Source organism: Xyrauchen texanus, chromosome 41 (assembly GCF_025860055.1).
Source record: "Xyrauchen texanus isolate HMW12.3.18 chromosome 41, RBS_HiC_50CHRs, whole genome shotgun sequence".
Taxonomy (NCBI): domain Eukaryota; kingdom Metazoa; phylum Chordata; class Actinopteri; order Cypriniformes; family Catostomidae; genus Xyrauchen; species Xyrauchen texanus.
Genome location: NC_068316.1, coordinates 3226309 through 3249264, shown reverse-complemented (window position 1 = coordinate 3249264; position 22956 = coordinate 3226309). Strand labels below are relative to the sequence as shown.

The following is a 22956-nucleotide window of genomic DNA, read 5'->3' as shown; positions in this document are numbered from 1 at the left end:
ATCCTGCTCTTCCAAGCTTTATAATGGGAGTGAATGGTACCTTAGATTTTGAAGCCCAAAATAGCACATCCATCCATCATTAAAGTAACCCATACGGCTCCAGGGGGTTAATAAAGACCTTCTGAAGCGAAGCGGAAAATATCCATATTTATAACTTTATAAACTATAATTTTTTGGGTGAACTAACTAACTAAAAACAGACAATTTACCAACGTGTATCATCTGGAATTCCTGTGTCCAAGGAACACGTCCTTCTAATGTGTATGTGACAAATAGTGTCATTTCATCATTTTATTGCTTAATTCAATCTAAAGGCATAATAAGAAATTAATTTAGAGGGAATTGAGGTTTATTAATGACTCGCTGTAACATTGATGATGAAAACTAAAGGTGGAGACGAATGTTATGTGGTTTTTTGCTAGCAGTGCAAGTCATGCAATCGGCCATGTGCGATAAAGTGCATCATGTCTGTTAACATGTTCACCTGCGATCTAGATAATGAAATAATTGCACAAAGACGTGTGTTATAATAAGATGTCCTTTATTTGATTTTTTTTTTTTAAAGAATTACATTTATGCATATGGGAGACGCTTTTATCCAAAGTGTCTTACAGTGCACTTATTACAGGGACCCCCGGAGCAACCTGGAGTTAATTGCCTTACTCAAGGACACAATGGTGGTGGCTGTGGGGATCGAACCAGCAACCTTCTGATAACCAGTTCAGCGCTTTAGCCCACTACGCCACCACCACCACTCCTTATTCGAAGAAGAGTCGTATTGAAGAGTATTGAATGTTAAATGCTGATAATTCTATATGGACTTAAGGTCAGGTTTTTTTCGTCTGTGTTCGTCGTTCTATTGCTGTTGAAGCGTTGTGATCTGGATGAAGCTGTTCTGCTGCATTGATGCGTCCATGGATTGGGAATTGTCCCAGATCTTCACGCTAATCCGAGTGGGGTTTGGACTGGCGAGCCACCCGAAGACAGTGCGACAGAGACGGACACTGATTTGTGTTCTTTGACCGGTAGGATAAAAACGGAGCATTTTTGTTTGTATCCCTTCACTTGAAGTGGTTTCATTCAAGGACCACCGAGGTGCCAATATTCACAAAATTATATACGGACTGATGTAGACTGATTTGCTGTCTTTGAAGAGACAAAATCACGAGTATTCGAACAGTTGAAGATGCAGGTTTGCTTTGTTTCAGAGTGGATTTACATTCATTTGTATATTTTCCTTTAAGGTACATGTACAACCAAGTGAATGTCTATCATATGAAATTCATTTTGTGGGTTTAAAAAGGTTCTTTAGGGGCATCTGGGTAGCTCAACGCTGGCTACCTTCCCTAGAGTCCGGACTTTGAATCCAGGGTGTGCCGAGTAACTCCTGCCAGGTCTCCTTAGCAACCAAATTGGCCTGGTTGCTAGGGAGGGTAGAGTCACATGGGGTAACCTCCTCGTGGTCACTATAATGTGGTTCTCGCTCTCAGTGGGGCGCGTGGCGTGTTGTGCATGGATGCCGCGGAGAATAGCGTGAAGCCTCCACACGAGTGTGTTCGCCGCCGCCTCCTTATTTGAACTTAGTCTTCTGAGAGTATTTGTCCATAAGCTTATATTATATATACACCAAGTGTTACATAATGTTTCTAAAAATGGACTTCAATGTCTTTGCCCAAAACATCACTGCTTTTTAATGGTCTTTGGATTTTGGGGTAAATTTGGGGTGAACACCCGTACATGTTCTTGACAGGCACTATTCTGCATTCTATATTGTATTGAGCAGCCATTATGGACACTCATGATGAAGTGTAGCTATGAACACCGTAAGATGCTCAGAATGTGTTCTTGCGTTTTCTACACACTCCGAGAGAGCGTCCAGTCGACGCCAGACATCTTCACCTCTCATGAGATTATTTTGGTGCTTCTGCACTCGTTACTGACGGGACCAATACAATGAACACCCACATGCAGCCAACAACACACTCTGTCAAAACCATCTGCATTAGAGACATTTTCAGGTGTCATTGTGAGCATTTGGAAAAAAATAATAAACAGGAATAAACAGTTTCCTGCACCGCTATTCACTGAATCTACCACCAAGAAAAAAACATAACATTTGATTTAAAACACAACATAAATTTTTCTTCCAAACCTTCACGACTGGATATTAAAACACATGCATATAAAACACATGCAATATATTCAAGAGAAACGTTCCCCTCCCTTGTTAAATACTATTCTTATTTGCACTTCTCGCTCACTCGTTCTGCGCTCTGTGTGCTCATCTACAGAATGACAGATTTGAGCAGTGTACACATTTTGTCCCTGTTCAGAGTGTGGGAGGGAAGTGGGCACAGATGGATTGTGGGTAGCTTTAAGGATGTAGCACAGCTTCACCCGCCCACATAGAGCACCGTACGCATGCAGATCAGCATCACAGGAGCCGGGTCAAACCTTGCCTGGCTTCCTGCATCCATTAATGAAGAACTTCATGTTCATGTTGTTGAAAAACACATCCTGGCGCTCCTGGTCACGTGTGGGCTCAAGTGGTGCTTAATAACAACCACAAACAGCATGAATGCAAATGAAGCCAAACTGCTTAATTTTTTCTGTCTATCACTGTTCCCTCCTCTCAGAGAAAGAGATGAACGACTAGAAACCAATGCAAAGAAGCACATCGAGTCAAACACAACACACAATATATAACACCCTGAAGGCCGGTCTTATACATGAGGACAGAGAGACAACAATGGCAGGCATGTATTAAGATTTCACACACACTCACCATGTCATCCAGTGCATAACGCAGCAGTCCATGCTCGTACAGGAGGAAAAAGCGTCTTTGCCATTTCTGCGAAAGAAGAAATCAACACTGCATGAGTGAAACGAACGAGCTCCAGATCTTGAAAATCTAGTGACATCAGCATCTGTTAGTCTATGACGTACAGAACTCAGAAAAGCCTCCAGTACATCATAGTGATGTCTGACTGCTTTATATACTGTAATAAGCTTACATAAAGGGAACTCGGCCAGGCTAAGTAATTGGCTGACATTCGCCATTTTAGAGTATTGGCATTTGGCAAATAACCGTGCCTGCTTGGCCGATATTAGACTGCAAGCTACATGCAGCGCAAGAATGGAACAGAATGCAGCGGTCTGCTCAAATCGACAGCATACGTGGCATCATTTCTTATTTGACATAATATATCTATAGGTGTAAATAAGGTAGCTCTGATAAACTGCTTTTGTTTTGTTCCAATCATGTCAACTATAGCTGAGAAAATTGTGTTGATACGACAAAGCAATCAAAAGTTATAGCATGATACAAATCATTCATCCTAGTGTACAAAAGACTCTCCAAACAAATAAAAGATAATAATTGTACATAAGAACTAATTACACATGCAAACACAACAATGACTAAAGGTTTGCATAGCATGCAGACATGATTTTAGTCATGAGATTTCACAGAGCGAGTTTCATTCTGTGTCATTTGAGTCATCATTGAGTCTGTGTCGTGTATTTGGCACCATCTCCTGGTGGTCATATGTAACATTGTGCTTCATGTGGATTATCTAATGATCTATACATCTGATTATCTTGTGAGTGGACTCGTTTGAAAGATAATCATCTCCTCTAAATAATGATACTAGTAATGGTTTAAATTTTGTGAAGTTATAAGCGAAAATGCAGCATATAAGCAACACCAACATAATTGTCAGACATATACTTAGCTATTTCTCTCTATAATTTTATCTGTGAGTAAAACAAATAGTCTGGTTGTTTTCTTCTCTTTGAGAGCTTTCCAGCAACATATGACACATGGATATATGATGAGTTTGATGTTTTTAATGATTGTAATAAAATGTGCAGTGCAATTTTTTTTTAATAAATGATAAAAATGGAGCACTTCTGATCTGTCTGCAAATTTCAAAGCACTTGTTTAGTTTTGGTCATAATGTCACATGCATTGTAAAGTACATCTTTTAGCTTTAAAACAATACCTATTTTGTGTTGGTCAAGATTGAAGTTATTCATATTATGATAATTTTTTTTCTCATGCAGATTGATTTCATATATATATATATATATATATACACACACACACACACACACACACACACACACACACACACACACACACACACACACACACACACACACACACACACACACACACACACACACACACACATATACACACACACACACACACATACACACACATACACACACATACACAGTCATATTGCGGTTCAATGTGTAACTCTGGATTATTTTTATTATCTTTCAACTTATTTGTCAATCTGTGATTTCCTGTTTGGTGTTGAATTGTTTAACATCCCACAAACTCCCTCTGCTGCCGATTCTCACAAACTCGGCTTGAGACCGACCGAGAGTGAGTCAGCAGCTCCCCTGCCCACTCGCTCATACACACCAACAGAACATTGCGCATCTCCATCAAATGCCCAGAAAAGCATCAATGATTGCTCTGTATAAATAACAAACATCTCTAATGTGCTATAAATGAGGGACAATTTTGATCTATAAACATTCTTTTGCCATTATGGTCAATGCAGAAGAGACATTTTAATGCCGTGTTTTTAAAGGAAAAGTTCACCATAAAAGGGAAATTCCCATGTCATTCCAACCCCTTTTTTCAAAGCAGTATGTTAGTCTCAGTCACCATTCATTTTCATGGCATTTTTTCCTCCATACAATGAAAGTGAATGGTGACTGATGCTGACATTCTGCCTGACATCTCCTTTTCTGTTCCATGGAAGAAAGTCCGATTTGGAACAACATGAGGATGAGTAAATGATCACTTTAGTACACGTTTTTCAAAACTAAAGTGTCCATGGTTTGGAGTAAGTATTTGGATGCGTTATGAAAATGAAGATGCTAAAAATACATTTTTATTCATATATTCAGTGAAGTGTTTTGGTAAGTTTTCATTTCCACTAGGCTTGATTACTGCAACTCTCTATACCTGGGAATTAGCCATTCTTCTTTAGGTCGCCTTCAGATGGTTCAAAACGGGGCTGCTAGAGTTTTAACAGGGGCTCGAAAGCGGGAACATATTACACCTATTTTACCATCTTTGCATTGGTTGCTTGTTCTCTATAGAATTGATTTTAAAGTGCTCATATTGGTTAAGTCTAGAAACGGTTTAACACGCTCATATCTCTCTGGCCAGTTGATCGATCACCACCCAGTGAGAGCTCTCGGGTCCGCCGATCAAAGACTTTTGGTGGTTCCAAAATCAAAGTTAAAGTCTAGGGGCGATCGGGCATTTGCAGTAGCAGCTCCCAAACTTTGGAACAGCCTACCGATAGATGCACCGATACCACTTTCTCTTCCGGTGAATGCAATGCCGATCCCAAGCCGATACCAGTGTTATTGTTTTTTGCATAATCAGTTTAGAATATCTTTACATTATTGTGTGGAACTCTTTAATATGTAAAGAAACCCAAACCTCTAACGACACATTATTTCAATATAAATGTATCGATTATTAAGACACTTTATTGTTCACTAGTGTACTGGATAATGCAGCAGCAACATTAACAGGAATTCCAGTCTTCAAGTCTTCAGTAGAAAAGAAACCAGTGTTTATTTTTGCAAAAATGTTTAAAGTTGCATCTGGACTTTAAATGAATCAGATCTCTTTTTTATTCAATTTAGTTGCAAGACATCAGCCCACTTTTCATTCACAGTTATTTTTGGGAACCCGTTCAACTTAAATATCGTTACAAATTGTAAACAAATACTAATGATGACCATAATAATAATAATAATAAATTGTTATTAATATTATTATTGACTTTTAACAGTAATATATTTAAATTGTGCACTTTTTAAACCCTCACGCTTTTATTTTGACATTCTGAACTCTCCAGGACGTCCTGTAAGTGTCCGTTTGTGGGCTAGTTCACAGTAGTTTAATTCGCTTATTATTCAAATCCTGGTCAAATGCTCCTCTGGTGCCGTTCTAAATGCATATTATAAGTGAACCGAACTATTGAGCATCTGAGATGCTGTTCTTGAGTAGCGCTCAAATATTGCGCACCGCTGTGCAGTCTCAAAAATAGCCACGAGTGCATCACCAGCCTGTGCGTGAGTTAGTGTCAACAGAGCAGCACCATTCAATAACAGGCTGGCGCTGGGCATACTTTATATGTTCTTAATATTTACTTAAACACAGCTTTTTGTGATTCACAGAGCTATCACACGTCTTCAAATGGCGTTGAATAAAATGCACGAGTCATGTGAACTTTAATGGTGTTTTTATGGTTCTTTTACACTCACCTAAAGGATTATTAGGAACACCTGTACAATTTATCATTAATGCAATTATCTAATCAACCAATCACATGGCAGTTGCTTCAATGCATTTAGGGGTGTGGTCCTGGTCAAGACAATCTCCTGAACACCAAACTGAATGTCAGAATGGGAAAGAAAGGTGATTTAAGCAATTTTGAGCGTGGCATGGTTGTTGGTGCCAGGCGGGCGGTCTGAGTATTTCACAATCTGCTCAGTTACTGGGATTTTCACGCACAACCATTTCTAGGGTTTACAAAGAATGGTGTGAAAAGGGAAAAACATCCAGTATGCGGCAGTCCTGTGGGTGAAAATGCCTTGTTGATGCTAGAGGTCAGAGGAGAATGGGCCGACTGATTCAAGCTGATAGAAGAGCAACTTTGCCTGAAATAACCACTCGTTACAACCGAGGTATGCAGCAAAGCATTTGTGAAGCCACAACACGCACAACCTTGAGGCGGATGGGCTACAACAGCAGAAGACCCCACCGGGTACCACTCATCTCCACTACAAATAGGAAAAAGAGGCTACAATTTGCAAGAGCTCACCAAAATTGGACAGTTGAAGACTGGAAAAATGTTGCCTGGTCTGATAAGTCTCGATTTCTGTTGAGACATTCAGATGGTAGAGTCAGAATTTGGCGTAAACAGAATGAGAACATGGATCCATCATGCCTTGTTACCACTGTGCAGGCTGGTGGTGGTGGTGTAATGGTGTGGGGGATGTTTTCTGGGCACACTTTAGGCCCCTTAGTGCCAATTGGGCATCGTTTAAATGCCACGGCCTACCTGAGCATTGTTTCTGACCATGTCCATCCCTTTATGGCCACCATGTACCCATCCTCTGATGGCTACTTCCAGCAGGATAATGCACCATGTCACAAAGCTCGAATCATTTCAAATTGGTTTCTTGAACATGACAATGAGTTCACTGTACTAAAATGGCCCCCACAGTCACCAGATCTCAACCCAATAGAGCATCTTTGGGATGTGGTTGAACGGGAGCTTCGTGCCCTGGATGTGCATCCCACAAATCTCCATCAACTGCAAGATGCTATCCTATCAATATGGGCCAACATTTCTAGAGAATGCTTTCAGCACCTTGTTGAATCAATGCCACGTAGAATTAAGGCAGTTCTGAAGGCGAAAAGGGGTCAAACACAGTATTAGTATGGTGTTCCTAATAATCCTTTAGGTGAGTGTATGTCATTTTTTGAGCTTGACAGTGATGAACATGACTAACACACAGTATCGGATTTGGATCGGGCTCGTCTGTCCGATATCCCATCCATCTAAAAGCTTCAGTATCGGAGCCGGTATCCAGGTATCAGATCAGTGCATCCCTACTTTAAAGAGCCGAGCAGCAATTGAAATGTACAAACCCGTGATCTGTGTAGAGGATTGTCAAAGTTGGTTCCTTCAGGTGCCAGGAGCAGCCATCCACCATAGATGGGTTTCGCCTGAATGAAAACACACATATATATATTATAAACCAACAAATCAATGAATAATAATGACTGAATCATGACAGTGATAAAGAAAGGCACACATAGAAATGCTTTTGCACCACTAGCGGCACCAAACAGAATTGCAAAAATAAGTAAGGCCACGTCACTCACCTGCTTTGGATGGAAAAAGCATTGAATTAACTACATTTATACATCTCAGAGCGCTGTTTATCTCCATTACAGCATAATTTGGAAAACATTGATGGTAGGAAACAAAAAAATTGATTAACGTGAACGTGGCCTAACTTACTGCAGCTAGGGCAGCAACTAACGACTATTCAGTCTGAGACCGTCAATCCGTGCATCTTATCACGCGGCTTGTTGAGCGCGTTACCGCGGAGACGTAGCGTGTGGAGGCTTCACGCTATTCTCAGTGTCATCCATGCACAACTCACCACGCGACCCACCGAGAGCGAGAACCACATTATAGCGACCACGTGGAAGTTACCCCATGTGACTCTACCCTCCCTAGCAACCGGGCCAATTTGGTTGCTTAGGAAGCCTGACTGGAGTCACTCAGCACTTTTTGTTTGACAGAATGATGATAAACTTCTTACAAAATGTTTTTTGGGTTAACGTTACTATTATCATATAATTTTTTTAAAAAATCAGCACTTCACATTTAAGTCAACGTGCCAACGAGAAGTGCCCAAAAAACTCAATACCATCCTCTGCATAAATGTGGATGTAAATAATAGGACTAATAATAATAATAATAATAATAATAGGGCCTAATGTAAATAATAGGACTGGGCACCTCTTCATACGTGTTGCAATACACGTCACGATTCAATATAATGTGATACATCACGATATCTTACGTATCCAAGTTTAATTCAAATCCATTTGGGTATATTTCAATTGGAGGTAGACCGATATATCGGTCTTGCTGATCAATTAGAACCATCTTTATTGGTTAAAATATTTTAATTTAATTCCCCCGTTATTCTAGAGCACTGTAGAACATTGTAACGCAACAAAGTCTGTGTTACGGCTGAACGGTTTGGACAAAAAATATCGAATTACGATTATTTTGATAAACATTTTGCCCATGCTTTACTGCCAGAAATACTGTTCACACTTGAGTCCTCTAAAAAGCACCAAATTAAATAAATAAATAAAACTGTGAAACCGATGGGGTGGGGCTGCGATCACAATCACATTGGATCTGTCTGCTTTGTTAAAAAAAAAAAGGTCCAATTTGTGAAAGGGTCAGTTCACACTTCATCACTTTTTTAAAACCCAGTCAACTTGACTATTATATTATTGCAATAACAATAATATTAAGACATTATTATAGAAATATATTATTGTATAATAATAATTATCATGATAACTATTATACTATAAACAGGGTTTCTGCAGGTTCGATGGAATGAAATTTAAGACTTACGATTTTTTAAGGCTCTTAAGACCACTTTCGCAATAATAATAAAAAACACATTAAATAATCCATTACCTGGTAAATACAAAACAACTGAGACTACTTGGATGTCTCTGGACATGATTTTTATATTCCATTGTGCATTTATGAGTTTCCTCTTTTTAAAGAAGATAATACAACATTAAAACTCTAAATTAATTCATTATGAATGCACGTAGCCTATATTGTGACCCTTCTCTTTAGTCACTTGTTTTCCAGCAAGACATGACGCATTAGACCAATGCTTTGGCAATGTCACCGCTTAGGTCAAACACGGAAGTTGTGGCAAAATAAACTTTTATTGGATTACGTTGTTGAGAAATGACTCAGGGCTCTCGTTGACTGCTGTGGCTTCAAGCCATCAAACAGAGCTGACATGATTACATGCTTGTTATTAACTAATATCATTATAATAATTGTATCGCTAAGAATATGTTTGTATTTATGATGGTTGTGTGTCATACTTTCGTTTAATCTGTCAAATCTAACACAACAGTCAGTGGGCTTTCTGCCATCACTTACGGTGCATGTGCTGACATTTTAGTAAATAAGAGGATTGGTCTCTAGACCTTATTCACAGCAGCGCCATGTTTGATTTTTAATGGGAATGGAGCTGTGCGGGATAGACTTACCATCGCTTCAATGGCATGCATGGTATAAAGCTGTAAAAAGCTCCAATATCCCATCTGATTTTCCACAACTCATGTTGTCTGGAGTTTTGTGTCCTTGAAAAGACATTTTTCCAATGTTTTGTCTGCGGAACGATACAAAAACACTTTAAACTGCAGTACGGCCCATTGAAGAGACTGTACGTCTATCCCCTCACAGCCTCGTTGTCATTCTCAACAAAAATGTAATATGGCACGGCTGAATAACATTTATATATTTTGTCTTGGCAGATACCTTTAATAAAGCCTTTAACAGGGGGGGCCTGGGTAGCCTAGTGGTAAAGGCGCTGGCTACCTAACACCCCTAGAGTTTGCTAGATCGAATCTCAGGGCGTGCTGAGTGACTCCAGTCAGGTCTCCTAAGCAACCAAATTGGTCTGGTTGCTAGGGAGGGTAGAGTCGCATGGGGTAACCTCCTTGTGGTCACTATAATGTGGTTTGCTCTCGGTGGGGCGTGCGGTGAATTGTGCGTGGATGCCGCGGTAGATGGCGTGAAGCCTCCACACATGCTATGTCTCCGTGGCAACACACGCAACAAGCCACGTGATAAGATGCACGGGTTGACGGTCTCCTGGGATTCGTCCTCCGCCACCCGGACTGAGGCGAGAACTACGCCACCACAAGGACTAAAAAGCGCATTGGGAATTGGGCATTCCAAATTGGGATAAAAAGGGGGAAAAAATAATAAAATAAAAATACTTTAACAGGTAGTTAAAGGGCAGTTCATTTAAAAATGAAATGTCTGCCATCACTGCTCACCCTTGAGTCCGTATGTATTTTTCTCTGACGATGTTAAGCAAAACGTTTAGTCTCAGTCACCATTCACTGTCATTGCATCTTGTTGTTCATTCAATGTAAGTGAATGGTGACTGAAACTCCCTAATATTTCCATTGGATATCCACTGATACAAAGTCATAAAGGTTTGCAACAGCGTGAAGGTAAGTAATGACAATTTAAATTTTTGTGTGAAATATCTCAAGTAAAAGTCAAAACTCATCAGTTACCTTAAAAATGGCCATTTAAAGTTGACAGTCTGTATTGAAGAGTTAAAAACTCCATATTTGATTTTATTTATATTGGACTCTTAAAGCCTCTTCGTCTTTTACATTTATGCATTTGGCAGACGCTTTTACCCAAAGAGACTTACAGAGCCCTTATTACAGGGACAATCCCCCCCGGAGCAACCTGGAGTTAAGTGCCTTGCTCAAGGACACAATGATGGTGGCTGTGGGGATCGAACCAGCAACCTTCTGATCATCAGTTATGTGCTACAGCCCACTACGCCACCACCACTCCACGCAGAGTGCAGAGAAACGGATTTGCAATATTAGAGAAACTTAAGAGAGCTGCAGAAAAAGCATGCGAGAGCAAAATAAGCCAGCCAAGACTGAATGCGTATGAGTGCGCTGCCAGTTTATCATCTGGTTAAAGGAATGTTGGTTTGACAACCTGAACGATGGCCCGTGGAAAAGTTTGAGAGAAAAGTGAAAATGAAGCAGAGGAAAAATGTAATTCTCCTCGTATCACAAACGGGATCAAGACGACTTTGGAGTAAAATCCACATTTCTCCTGATCTTTTCCTAATGGGAGCGAGTTTATGCTGTGGGAAATCATTGTCTGTACAACTGATAATGGACGGAGCGGGATAGAGAGAGAGACAGTAATGTAGGCCAGATTTTCCTCTTCAATGGTTAAAGTCTGTTCTGTTTATTTTTAAAGCCACCCCCTTTTCTTTAATAACAGCGTGTGTGTCTAGGAGGAGGGGGGATACTAATGGTATGACAAAAGAATGGACATAAATATGTGTGGAATGAACAACTCGGAAAAACCTGACCAACTACAGAGAGAGAGAGAGAGAGAGAGAAGGGTATATTGATGTCTGACAGAAAGAGGGCTCCTGAATCATTACGCGAGCTCCGTGCTCTGTCCCGTCACAGGACGAAGGTTTTCCGTTGCGGGATTTTGGTTGAACAGTAAATTGAATCCGTGATTTTTATCCAAGTGTGCCGCACAAGCCCTCAAAAGTGAAGCCAGAACGTCTCGATCGCCCCCCGGTGGCTGGTCCTAGTATAGGTCATAAACCCCGCCTCCCCATGTTATGTCAACGGGACGTGAGACCAACTAAACAATTCAATTACACTTCACATATCTTTTTTCCAAAGCTAGTTTCTGTCATTTACTGTCGTTTCTATCACGTTGATGTCATTTCAAGTGTTTGTTTTCAAAATAAGTTTGTTTTTAGTTATTTGATGCTATAAAAACGGTGCTGTGACATCATGATTGACAGCTGTGATTGACAGGTTCTCTGAGCGAAGTAGTCACCGAAGCAACAACTGACTTTTTTTCGGGATCTTCGGAGGACTGAGGAGATTGGAGCTTTAAATTTAATATCTAAATTTCTATAATTAATTATTTCACACCGTCATAAATCAAAAGTGCAGGGGCGTGTGCTTGCGATTGGTTCAGTGAGGGCGGGGCCTTGATTTTGCGGCTTTACTTCCTGCTCACTACTGCGCAGGTCTGGTCCCGAAATCGCAACTGCGCAGACTCAAGTCCCAAGACGTCAGCGCCATATCGGGACACTGGCGGCTTCAGATCTCACAGACTTTTCCCCAGACTTCCACATTTTAAATTTTAATTTAATTTCATCATCAATAAGGTGTCTAATCAATTAATTCTTAAAACTTTAAACAGAAGTGAAAATAGAACTTTTAAACATGTCTTATTAATGTGATATATTTGTGATATAGTCATTATTATTATTACAGTGAATATTACATTCTGTCACAATTTATTAAATTTCAGGCATCTAGCTTTTATTTTGAATCGTGCTTTTATTATGAAGTGTGTTTTTTGCCGTAAGCTTCACTTTTCTGGATAAACGGTTTGCAACACGGTCCTTTGAGTCTGACAAATTAAATGTAGGATACAGTTTTTGAGTGTTTGCATTGTGTGTTTTAGGGTACGTTTACACGACAACGATGTACTAAAAACTGAAACGTTTTTGAAAAGATTTGCGGACAGACGACAACATTGTCAAAACGATCCCCGTTCACACGGATCCGCGAAAACGACTAAAAACGCTGTATTATGCATGCCAGGCCAGTAGTTAGTGATGTCACTTTGTAAAGAAACACTATGTGCCTGCGTACATAAGCATGATGGCGAAAGCATCGAGCAATTTTGTCTGGAAGTACGACGAGGTTGCTTTATTATACTATAAAGCAGCTAAATGACCGGGAAATGTGGAATGGGAAGTATTCAGACATCTTGGAGGCATTTTTAGCCCACTATCCAACAAGCAAAAGTACGGGACACAGAATATCCCGCACGAGAAAGAGTCGATTTCCAAAGCTCACATAACAGCCAAGCTGAAACAGTCCTGTAGTCTGCCATTGTAGTTTTGAATGTCTCGCGTGCATGCCTATAGACTGAACGCGTAATACGCGTGCGCATGACGTCATCGTATTCACAAATTCGCATTTTTGTATGTTTACACGCAGAAGATAACGGCATCGTTGTCAAAAACATGCACTTTGAAACCCGTTTTCAAAAGTTTGCGTTTTCAGGCCCCAAAACACAGTTGTCGTGTAAAAGAACAGCCAAAACGCATAAAAGGTTTTCCATTTTTAGTTGAAAACTTTGTCGCGTAAACGGCTCCTTGGATTACTGGTGTTTGTGTATGCGGTCATTTTGAAATGTTATGTTTTAAATTTTATTACTGCGAAGCACTTTGGTCAACTCTGTTGTTTTATATAAATACTATAAAAATAAAGTTGAGATTAAAGCAAAAATGCTGTGATTTAATCATATAAATGTATAGTTTACGTGTGCTGCGTGGTTTATTGTGGATTAGTGCTCTGCGCGGTCATCTCATACAACGCGAAAGATTCAGTCGAGTATCCAGTGTATGAGCGGTTGGATTTATACATTCATTTAAAGTATGCAGCTCATCCACACTAATAAAGCAGCCTTTAGTGGTTTAATAAATCACACTAGGACATGTCACGATTTTGATTGGATAACTTGCCCATTTCAGTGTAAAAGGAGTCAGACCACACGCTCAAAATGAGCATTTTAAAGCAGTCGTGTGTCAGTCATATTGAGTGCTGGTACCAGATAGAGTCAGTGCTCAGTACTACCAGTATTGCAGAAACACTGGTATCGCTACATATTTTTTACGTTAGTCTCGACTTCGTACAGAAGTACCGGTACTTTTGACATCGCAAGGGTCACAAAACTTTATCATGTGCTTCTGGATAAAACACTAGTCTGATCTGACCAGCTGCTCTTGCTTCTCATTTAATATCCCTCTTATTAATAACCTGCCTGCTCTCATGCTCCGCAGTGGGAAATTAAAGATTTTATAACTTGATGACACAAACTGTCAGATAGTTCCGTATGGAATCTACGCATTCAAAACTCCACAGAAAAGTTTTCCTACATTTTCAAGTGCAAGTTCCAATTCCTTGCATTAAACTCCAAAAACATATATGAGTGCCAAAATAACAATATGTCTTACAGGTGCAGCACTCTTATAGTAACAACCATATATTACAATATATAGGCCTACATAATACCAAATACAGTTTAATGACCAGTAATAAATATTTAAGTCTGGAGTATTTTCTTAACTCAAAGTGCATATTTCATCCAAATATTCTGCCTTTCTTTGTCTAATCATTGCATTCTTTGATAACAATCCAACCAACACAGTGAGACAGATGGGAAACTGAGGCCACGTCACCTCAGTCGTCTATTCGAGAACTAGCTGTGGTCATTTTCTAAGGATACAGTTGGACTGTTGTGGAAAACCCCCTGCGCTGCGGGCAGCCTTACAGTAACAGAGTTCTGGAACGGGAATCAGGGTCCCAAAATAGAGAGGTTCTGATATGGGATGAATCTTGTGTCACGGCACTAGGACTGGTGAAACTACACCAAAACTACAGCATTAATTAATCATTTAGAAGACATGTTTAACCAGAGTACTCTTATTTCAGGTTTAGTGCTCCAAGATTAACCTGAAGTTAGGCATCTTGATCAAGTTTAGCGCTTCTGGGGTCTTATTTTTGGACTACTAAACTTAATTTCCCAAAACTACCCTAATAAACACCAAAAGCCCAATACAGCTGCACAATTAATACACATAAATAGGCTAATTGAGATTTAAATTACAGCTGCAACAATTAAGTAATCGTAAAAATGTTAATTAAAACCGTCTATGTAGGTCTTCTCATGATGCTACAAAATTTTCTATTTTTGTTTTTATTAAACATAGTTTATGTTTTTGCAGCGTTTGTTCATTGAAACCAATCAGAGATGTCCATTGCTCGCTTCTGTGTATAATTTATTAACATTTTTCAATGATTTTATGCTTTAAAAGACGGTTAATGAGAAATTGACCATTTATGCAACTAGTCTTGATTTATTTGTGATTAAAATAGCAATTAACCCTCCTATTGCGTTCCAGTTTTTTTGTTATTTGTGACCCTGGAGAGGTCCTGTAGATAATAATTTATACATACCACATAAATTTCACAGAAATGTTGGTTAAAGTCTTCACATCACACAGGTTTTGCTGTCGATAATGTGTATTTTGAAATGACAAAGAATTTCTCGATTTTATTATTTAAAACAATTTGGCGTATTAATTGATAACTTTTATATTTGTCAGTTAACATGCTAAAAATATAAATCTTTTTACATGTATGAACAGTTAAAAACCTATTAATAACATACAATATACTTTAAGCATCGGGTTATGAATGATTTATAAGCTTGAATTCCACCGGGTCAAAATTGACCAGCGAACGCAAAAGGTATATGTAGATTCTGAACGCAATAGGAGGGTTAATTAATTCAGGAATTTATCACATTCCCAGCTTGTTCTGCATGTGTAGCCAACAAAGAAAACGTTAACGTGATTTATTGATTTATTAATGGCATCTCAAAACTTGTGTGATTAAGTTCTTTTTCTAACATTCGTTCGGTATCTCAGTATGGGTCATGCCTTGGGCGTGGCCAATCCTGGACAGCACCAATAACACCCAGTCTGTCAGCTGACAGACCAAATCACAGCAGTAATGAGGGAGTCACACCTCCCAATATAAACCACTGTCATAGGTGCCTACTTCATTCATTCTCGTTCTCTTCCCCGTGAAGATCTTTGGAAGCCATCCTCAGCGGGACTCTGGTACGTCATCGGGCATGCTGTTCAGGTACGTCGCAGAACGCAGCTGTTCTTTTTGCGAGTAAATTCAATGTCAAAGTGAATATATTTTCTGCTGTATTATATTGTTTACTTCGGGTTCTGTCATGGCGACTGCGAGGTCACCGAGCAGAGGAGCAAAGGGGATGGATCCCTCCGGTCCATGCGCTTGTGGTTCTATAATCTCGCTGAAGATTTCCCACCCGCTCGGTTTCGCCTGTCTGGGGTTCAGGCATGCACAGGCCACACTCACCAATCCTGAGTGTTGCCTGCATTGTTCCCGTTTCGTACCGAGATTTCCCTATTTTTCTCCGCCGCCAGCAAAGAAAGACCCCCTGCCCCAACTGCAAGGAGCTCTCCATCGACTGGCCATCACAGCAGACTGGCCAAGGTACAGAGAGGGATCTGTACAAAGGCAAACGGCTGCCATCTTGTGCTGCCCCGGTAAAGCAATTTATTCCAGCCGTCCCAGTGTACATCGTGGAGATGCATCAGTTTCGGGACAAGCCTTTTTCCACACAGAGTGCCTGTTAAAGGTTACTCTACGCTGGATGTGCACAAAATGGAGGCTCTGGGGATAACAAGCAGTCAGGGCAGGGAGGGGCACAGCCGAAACAGCCACAGTAAGCAAGGCTCCTTTCGCCACGGCGGCAGCCAAACATTGTCCGTCTAACCCTAAGAGTAACAAGAAGAGACGGGCATCTCTCCTATCCACCCATAGGGTCAGAAAAGAGGAAAGTTTGCTTAAAAACCATGTATGTGACAACATTTCTATTTAAATCTCCTTTTGGCAGTGGGACAAATAAAATCAAAATAATACTGTACTCGGAGCTGTAATCCCCAGAACCATCAGTGAGCCCCTCTCTGTTCATGCAGAAAGTTGGCGCGCATGCACAGTTCATCCCTGGGTTTTATCTACGATAAAACTGGGTTATTGGCTGCAATTCGCTGTAAAACCACCTCTGTTCAACAGTGTGTTAATGTCAACAGCGGCAGGGGAGTCAGCTCAGATTTACAAGGAGGAAATAGCCAATTTGCGGAGCAAAAGAGCAATAAGGTTTGTACTGCTGGAGGACAGCCGTCAGGGCCTTTACTCCAGGTATTTCATCATCCCCAAGAGAGGAGAAGGTCTCCGTCCCATTCTGGATTTGCCTCAAAACAAATGAGACGCAGAGATGTCTGATGCCCTCACAGGAAATAATTAATCTGGGTCTCAGATTGAACTCAATGAGTATCGAGCGTTTCTGTCAAAGGAACGCATCGGATCAATTCGCAGTTATTTGTCCCTTTTTCAAAGTCTCATTCAGGATGCATCTACGCCTATTGGGTCTGATGGCCTCGACGGTTTCGGTCATTCCATTGGGACACTGCGAATGAGACGGTTTCAGCATTGGATTGCAGCGCAGAATAAGAGTGATGTCAGACGGGATGCTCGCTTTACATCACTGGAGAATCCCTACTATCCTTCACAGGGGAACCCCTTTGGGGCGGTCTCTCTGAGGAAAGTGGTGACGACAGATGCGTAACTCAAAGGTTGGGGCGCGTGCGCAAAGGCAGAATAGTGAAGGGGGTTTGGCCCGCATCACTAAAGAGCGCACACATAAACTTTCTGGAGTTACTGACAGTGTTTCTAGCGTTGAAGCACTTTGTACAGTTCCTTCAAGGCCACAATGTCCAAGTCAGATCAGAGAACGCGACAACAGTGGCATACATAGACAGGGGGGCATTTATTCACAGCGGCTACACAGTCTGGCACAAAAACTGATTGTGTGGAGTGGTGCTCTCTCTCATTACGGGTGACGTGTGTTCCAGGAGTGATGAATATGGAGGTGGATTTGCGGTCAAGTGGGAATCCTCTTTACGGAGAATGGAGACTTCACCCTCAAGTGGTGAGTCAGCCATGGGAGAAATACAGGCGAGCTGCCGTAGATGTGATTGAGCAGTGGTGTCCACACAGACACATTGTGGCATTTTTTGTGTTTTCTGCAGGATCTTTTAAAGAAAGGCAGGGCTTTTTCTACCATCACGATTCATCTCGCTGCCATGTGGGAATAGACTTGAATACAATGGGTCAACAACCGCTTATTTTCAGGTTTATGAGGGGCGCAAGACGTTTGAACAGGGTGTCAAAACCACTGGTTCCATCATGGGATCTGTCCGTGGTCCTGAGCACGCAATCTCAGCCTCCATTTGAGCCAGTTGAAAGTAAAAAATTAAAGCTGCTTTCGCTAAAGGCAGCTTTATTATTGACACTAACAACTGGAAAGCGGGTTAGTGAACCACATGCTTTGTCAGTTCATCACTCTTGTATGCGCTTTGCTATGGATTTATCGAGAGTGTCTCTTAAAAATAATCCAGCCTTTGCGAGTAAGGTGAGCGACTCTGCGCTCAGCTGTAAGCCGGTGGATTTGCTAACTTTTTACCTGCCGCCTATTTCCTCACCAGAGGATGAGCGGATACACTGCTTGTGTCCAGGTCAAACTCTACGTTTGTACATGGAAAGAACAAAGGCATAGAGGAAGAGTAATCCGCTTTTTGTTTCTTGGGCTGATTCTTGTAAGGACAGACCCATATTGCGACAGTGCCGGTCTCATTGGGTAGTAGAGGCTTTTATATTAAGTTATAATAGTCTGGGGCTGTGACCTCCAGAGGGCTTGAGAGCTCCTTCTACCAGAGGCATGGCTACCTCATGGGTGCTGCTTAAAGGCATTTCAGTCAAGGACATTTGTGCATCTGCGAGTTTGGCATCGCCTCACACTTTTGTCCAATTTTATAGACTGGATCTCACAGAGCCGTCATTGGCTCATTCAGTCCTTGGTGTAGGTAGTCAATAAGCCAATGTGTTAAAAATAATAATAATAATAATAATAATACACAGACATGTCAACAATAACACAGTGAAGCACAGATGTGATATTTTGTCCCCCCAATCCATCCTTTGCAAATTGATTGGGTGGGTGTACATTGGACACTACAAGTCGGTTGACGGTCTGCTTTGGACAGCATATATGCAATACGGGAGTTGGCTATATCCCATAGTGAGATACCAAATGAGAAAGAGAACTTTAGGTTACTCATGTAACCCGGGTTCCCTGATACCAGTAGTGAGTTATCTCGCCACACTTCCCTCCTTGCAGTTGCACGGAGAAGAGATATGCGGAGAATGACGTAGGCACCCATGACAGTGGTTTATATAGGGAGGTCGGACCCCCTCGTCACTGCTGTGACTGGTCTGTTAACTGCCTGGGTGTTATGTGCGCTTCCAGAATTGGCCACGCCCGAGGCGTTACCCATAGTGAGATACCTCACTCGCGAGTAACCTAAAGTTCACTTAACTTTGTATTCATATAGAATGAACTTAAATATTTAAGGTAGCTAGATGCAGTGGGCCTGGGTGGCTCAGTGAGCATTGACGCTGACTACCACCCCTGGAGTTTCGTGAGTTCACGAGGTGTGCTGAGTGACTCCAGCCTGGTCTCCTAAGCACCCAAATTGGCCCGGTTGCTAGGGAGGGTAGAGTCACATGGAGTAACCCCTCGTGGTAGCGATTAGGGGCGTGTGGCGAGTTGTGTGTAGATCGTGGAGAGTAGCATGAGCCTCCAAAAGCTGCGGGTCTCTGCGGTGTCATGCACAACAAGTCACCTGATAAGATGCGCGGATTGACGGTCTCAGAAGCGGAGGCAACTGAGCCTTGTCCTCCGCCACCCGGATTGAGGTGAGTAACCGCGCCACCACGAGGACCTACTAAGTAGTGGGAATTGGGCATTCCAAATTGGGAGGAAAAATGGTAGCTAGATACAAGTAGACTTAACTCAGATTAGTTTTAGTTATTAAAGCTGCGTTCACACTGCCAGCTACTTTGTCGCTGCATGTCGCCAGTGGCTGGCGGTTAGGTCGCTAGTGGTGTGTATGGAGAGTCTAAACAGCACCATTTATTTACAATAAATATTATTATTAAAATATTCGGATCACGTGAGCTCTACCGTCTTCTCTCCTATTGGCTGTCGCTCCCGAAAGTTGCTCTTCATTTGCATAAAGTTAAACATTTCTCAACTTTGTCGCATCGCTGGACACACCCACATCCGATCACCAACGGTCGCCACCTCTCATTAAAAATTAATGAGATGAGGTTGTTTTGTCGATGCATGTCGCTGGCAATGTGAACGCAACTTAACAATTAAAAGTCTATGGATTTTTAAATAAAATACGTTTATTTTGAGTTATGAGCCCACAACTTGGCATGTCAATTACTGTGTAATTAAGGCAACTTGAGTTTTCCAGTAATGACAACATTAGGGTTCACACCACAAATTTAGACCACATTAACCTAATGCACAATTACTACTAGTTACTAAATAGTAATTTATCTGACGCCATCATCAAACTGCACCATTAATTGCTAATTAGTAATAAAGCTAACACTATTATCCAAAGCTACTAAACAGTAAACTTACAACAAGTTCAGAACTACTGGACTAATAACTACTAATGTTATTAGTTACAAACCTGTTCCCTACTTGTTCAAAAAGTAATGTGACATCTCCATGGTACAGTAATACTGTAGTACTTTGACAGAGTGAATTCAGGTAAAATTAGCCATTTTGAGATGTCCTATGAATGTCAAAATGTACCAGGTATTTACATGGTCCTCCAGGATACTTCAAAGAATATCATGGATAAAAAAAAACATGGCTTTGCCAGAGTGGCATGTCCAAAAGCATGGCAATAAAATGGTATTTCTTGTAGGCTGACATAACATGAAATAGCAGCAGTCTACCTACAGTCTAGACAGACCAATAAGCAACACGCCAACATGGTTCTACAGCGGTAAATGTACACAAATACCGCGGTATTACTATGTTACTTCACTATTAGAGTATTTTTTTTACGCGGTTTGGTACTTCTTAGTCATTTTAGCGACATTACCTGTGTGACGTCTTCATCTGTGAGCAGGTGAGCCTCTCGCGCTTTAAAGCAGTTCTGGCATTTACTTTTGTTGAAAATATTGGCCTGGAATTTGCGGCAGGCGTTTTCTTTCGCAGACATACTCTGTGCCATGTGTGCGTCTCAGTCCGTGATCCGTTTTCCCGTTATTTTAAAAGCTGCGCAATAATTCCACCGGAGAGTCCTCCCCCGCGTGCTGCAGTCCGACCTCCGGTTCGCCTCATCACAAACTCGGAGAAATAATTATTTACACCTATACTAACAGGACCCACTCGTAGGGTAAGATACTAATAATAATAATATAAATATAATTATTATTATTATTAATAATTTACCACCAAAAGTGCTTTCGCGTTATTCTCCAGCTTTGATAATTACATATAATTATTTAAAAATTATTTTTCAAGATTTACTTGGCCAAAACTCCAGTGTAAATAAGAGCCCAGCCCGACCCAGACCGTCCATCCCCGGGTGTTCTCGGCTGACGGTCCGAGCTCTCCTAGATTGAGTTCTGTCGGGGGGCTTCAGTTCGTGCGCGTCCCCGCTCCCCCGCAGGCACACGGACGCGCGCTGATGCGTTACAGTACGAGTTCCAGGGTAATATGGCAAACTTGTAAAAAAAACACGCAAAGTAAACAGCGCTCAAGAGAAGCCGTTTACTTTATACTAGCTCACAGCTTCCGGTGAACCTTTGAGCGATGCGTGACGACAAGAATCCTTAAACTCCATGATGTGGTTTAATGTTGCTTTTCTTGACGGTTTCCAGCCCAAATGCGGATTTTTGCACGTCTGGGTTCGTTTCCCACGGTCACAGCTGATCACACGGGTCCGTGTGCGCTCACAAACACACATTAATACATATTACACACACGGAGGAATTAAGGAGGCGGGGCACGCTATGACTGACAAAAACGATAACCAATCAGATGAATTAGCCACGCCTACCATGAGCTGTCAAAGTCCAATCAGAACAAGATCAGACATACAGAATCAAGGTAGGTGGACAGTGCACGGCGTAAACTGAACTTTTTCAAACTAAAAGGCAGCATGTATACTTATTTAAATATTGTACATAATATATTTTTTTTATCTAGATATAAAAGAAAAATCGACAACACGAAATAAATCATGCGTTATGATCATGGATAACTATCCTTGTAACGCCCCCAGATTGTGACCAATCCCACCTGAGCGGCTCTCCAGCGCCACGTTGAGGTTTTAATGCTCAATATGTTTATCAATATAAAATATATATTTTATAAATACATCCCATATAATGTTTATCATTTAATATATATTATAAAATATATGAAAAACACACGAAAATGTAATATATAACAATTTAGGATAAATATATAATAAATGTAAAACATATTTTACAATTTAAATATTATGAAAATATATTTTAATTTTTAAAAACAAGAAAATGTCTAATATTAAAGATATACAATACATTATGATTATTCTAAAATCTTTTTTGTTCAAATATTAAAAATACACTATTAAATGTAAAATATATATTTTAGAAATATATCCCTCTTCAATCAAATATTTATTATATATTATAAAATATACAAAAAACACTCAAATATAATAATATAATATAAATGTATTTTACAATTGAAATATTATTATTTTAAAATAATAATATGTTTAATATTAAAGGTATACAATACATTATTTGTGATTATTTTTTATTTGTACAAACAATAACTGTACACTTAATATAAAATATATATCTTATAAATATAACCCTCTTCAATTCAATATTTATAATTATACATGAAAAACGTGAAAAAATTATAATAGATAAAAATATTTTATAAATATACAAGATATTTTACGATTGAAATATTATGAAATATATACATATTTATAAATAAG

General features: G+C 40.4%; 1 protein-coding gene across 4 annotated transcripts in view; it reads right to left on the bottom strand.

Moving 5' to 3' along the window:
• The window catches only part of LOC127634198 (myosin phosphatase Rho-interacting protein-like), a 75694-nt gene extending 53779 nt beyond the window's left edge, over window positions 1–21915 (bottom strand). For 3 of the 4 annotated variants that reach the window (XM_052113646.1, XM_052113644.1, XM_052113645.1), the window contains exons 1-3: window positions 21055–21915; window positions 7703–7780; window positions 2786–2851 (exon numbers count right to left, since the gene is read on the bottom strand). In XM_052113646.1, the coding sequence (XP_051969606.1) occupies window positions 2786–2851; window positions 7703–7780; window positions 21055–21186 (276 nt within the window). In that variant the 5' untranslated portion in view covers window positions 21187–21915. The remainder of the gene's footprint in view (window positions 1–2785; window positions 2852–7702; window positions 7781–21054) is intronic. The other variant, XM_052113647.1, reaches the window with a different exon arrangement.
• Window positions 21916–22956: the final 1041 nt, after the last annotated feature.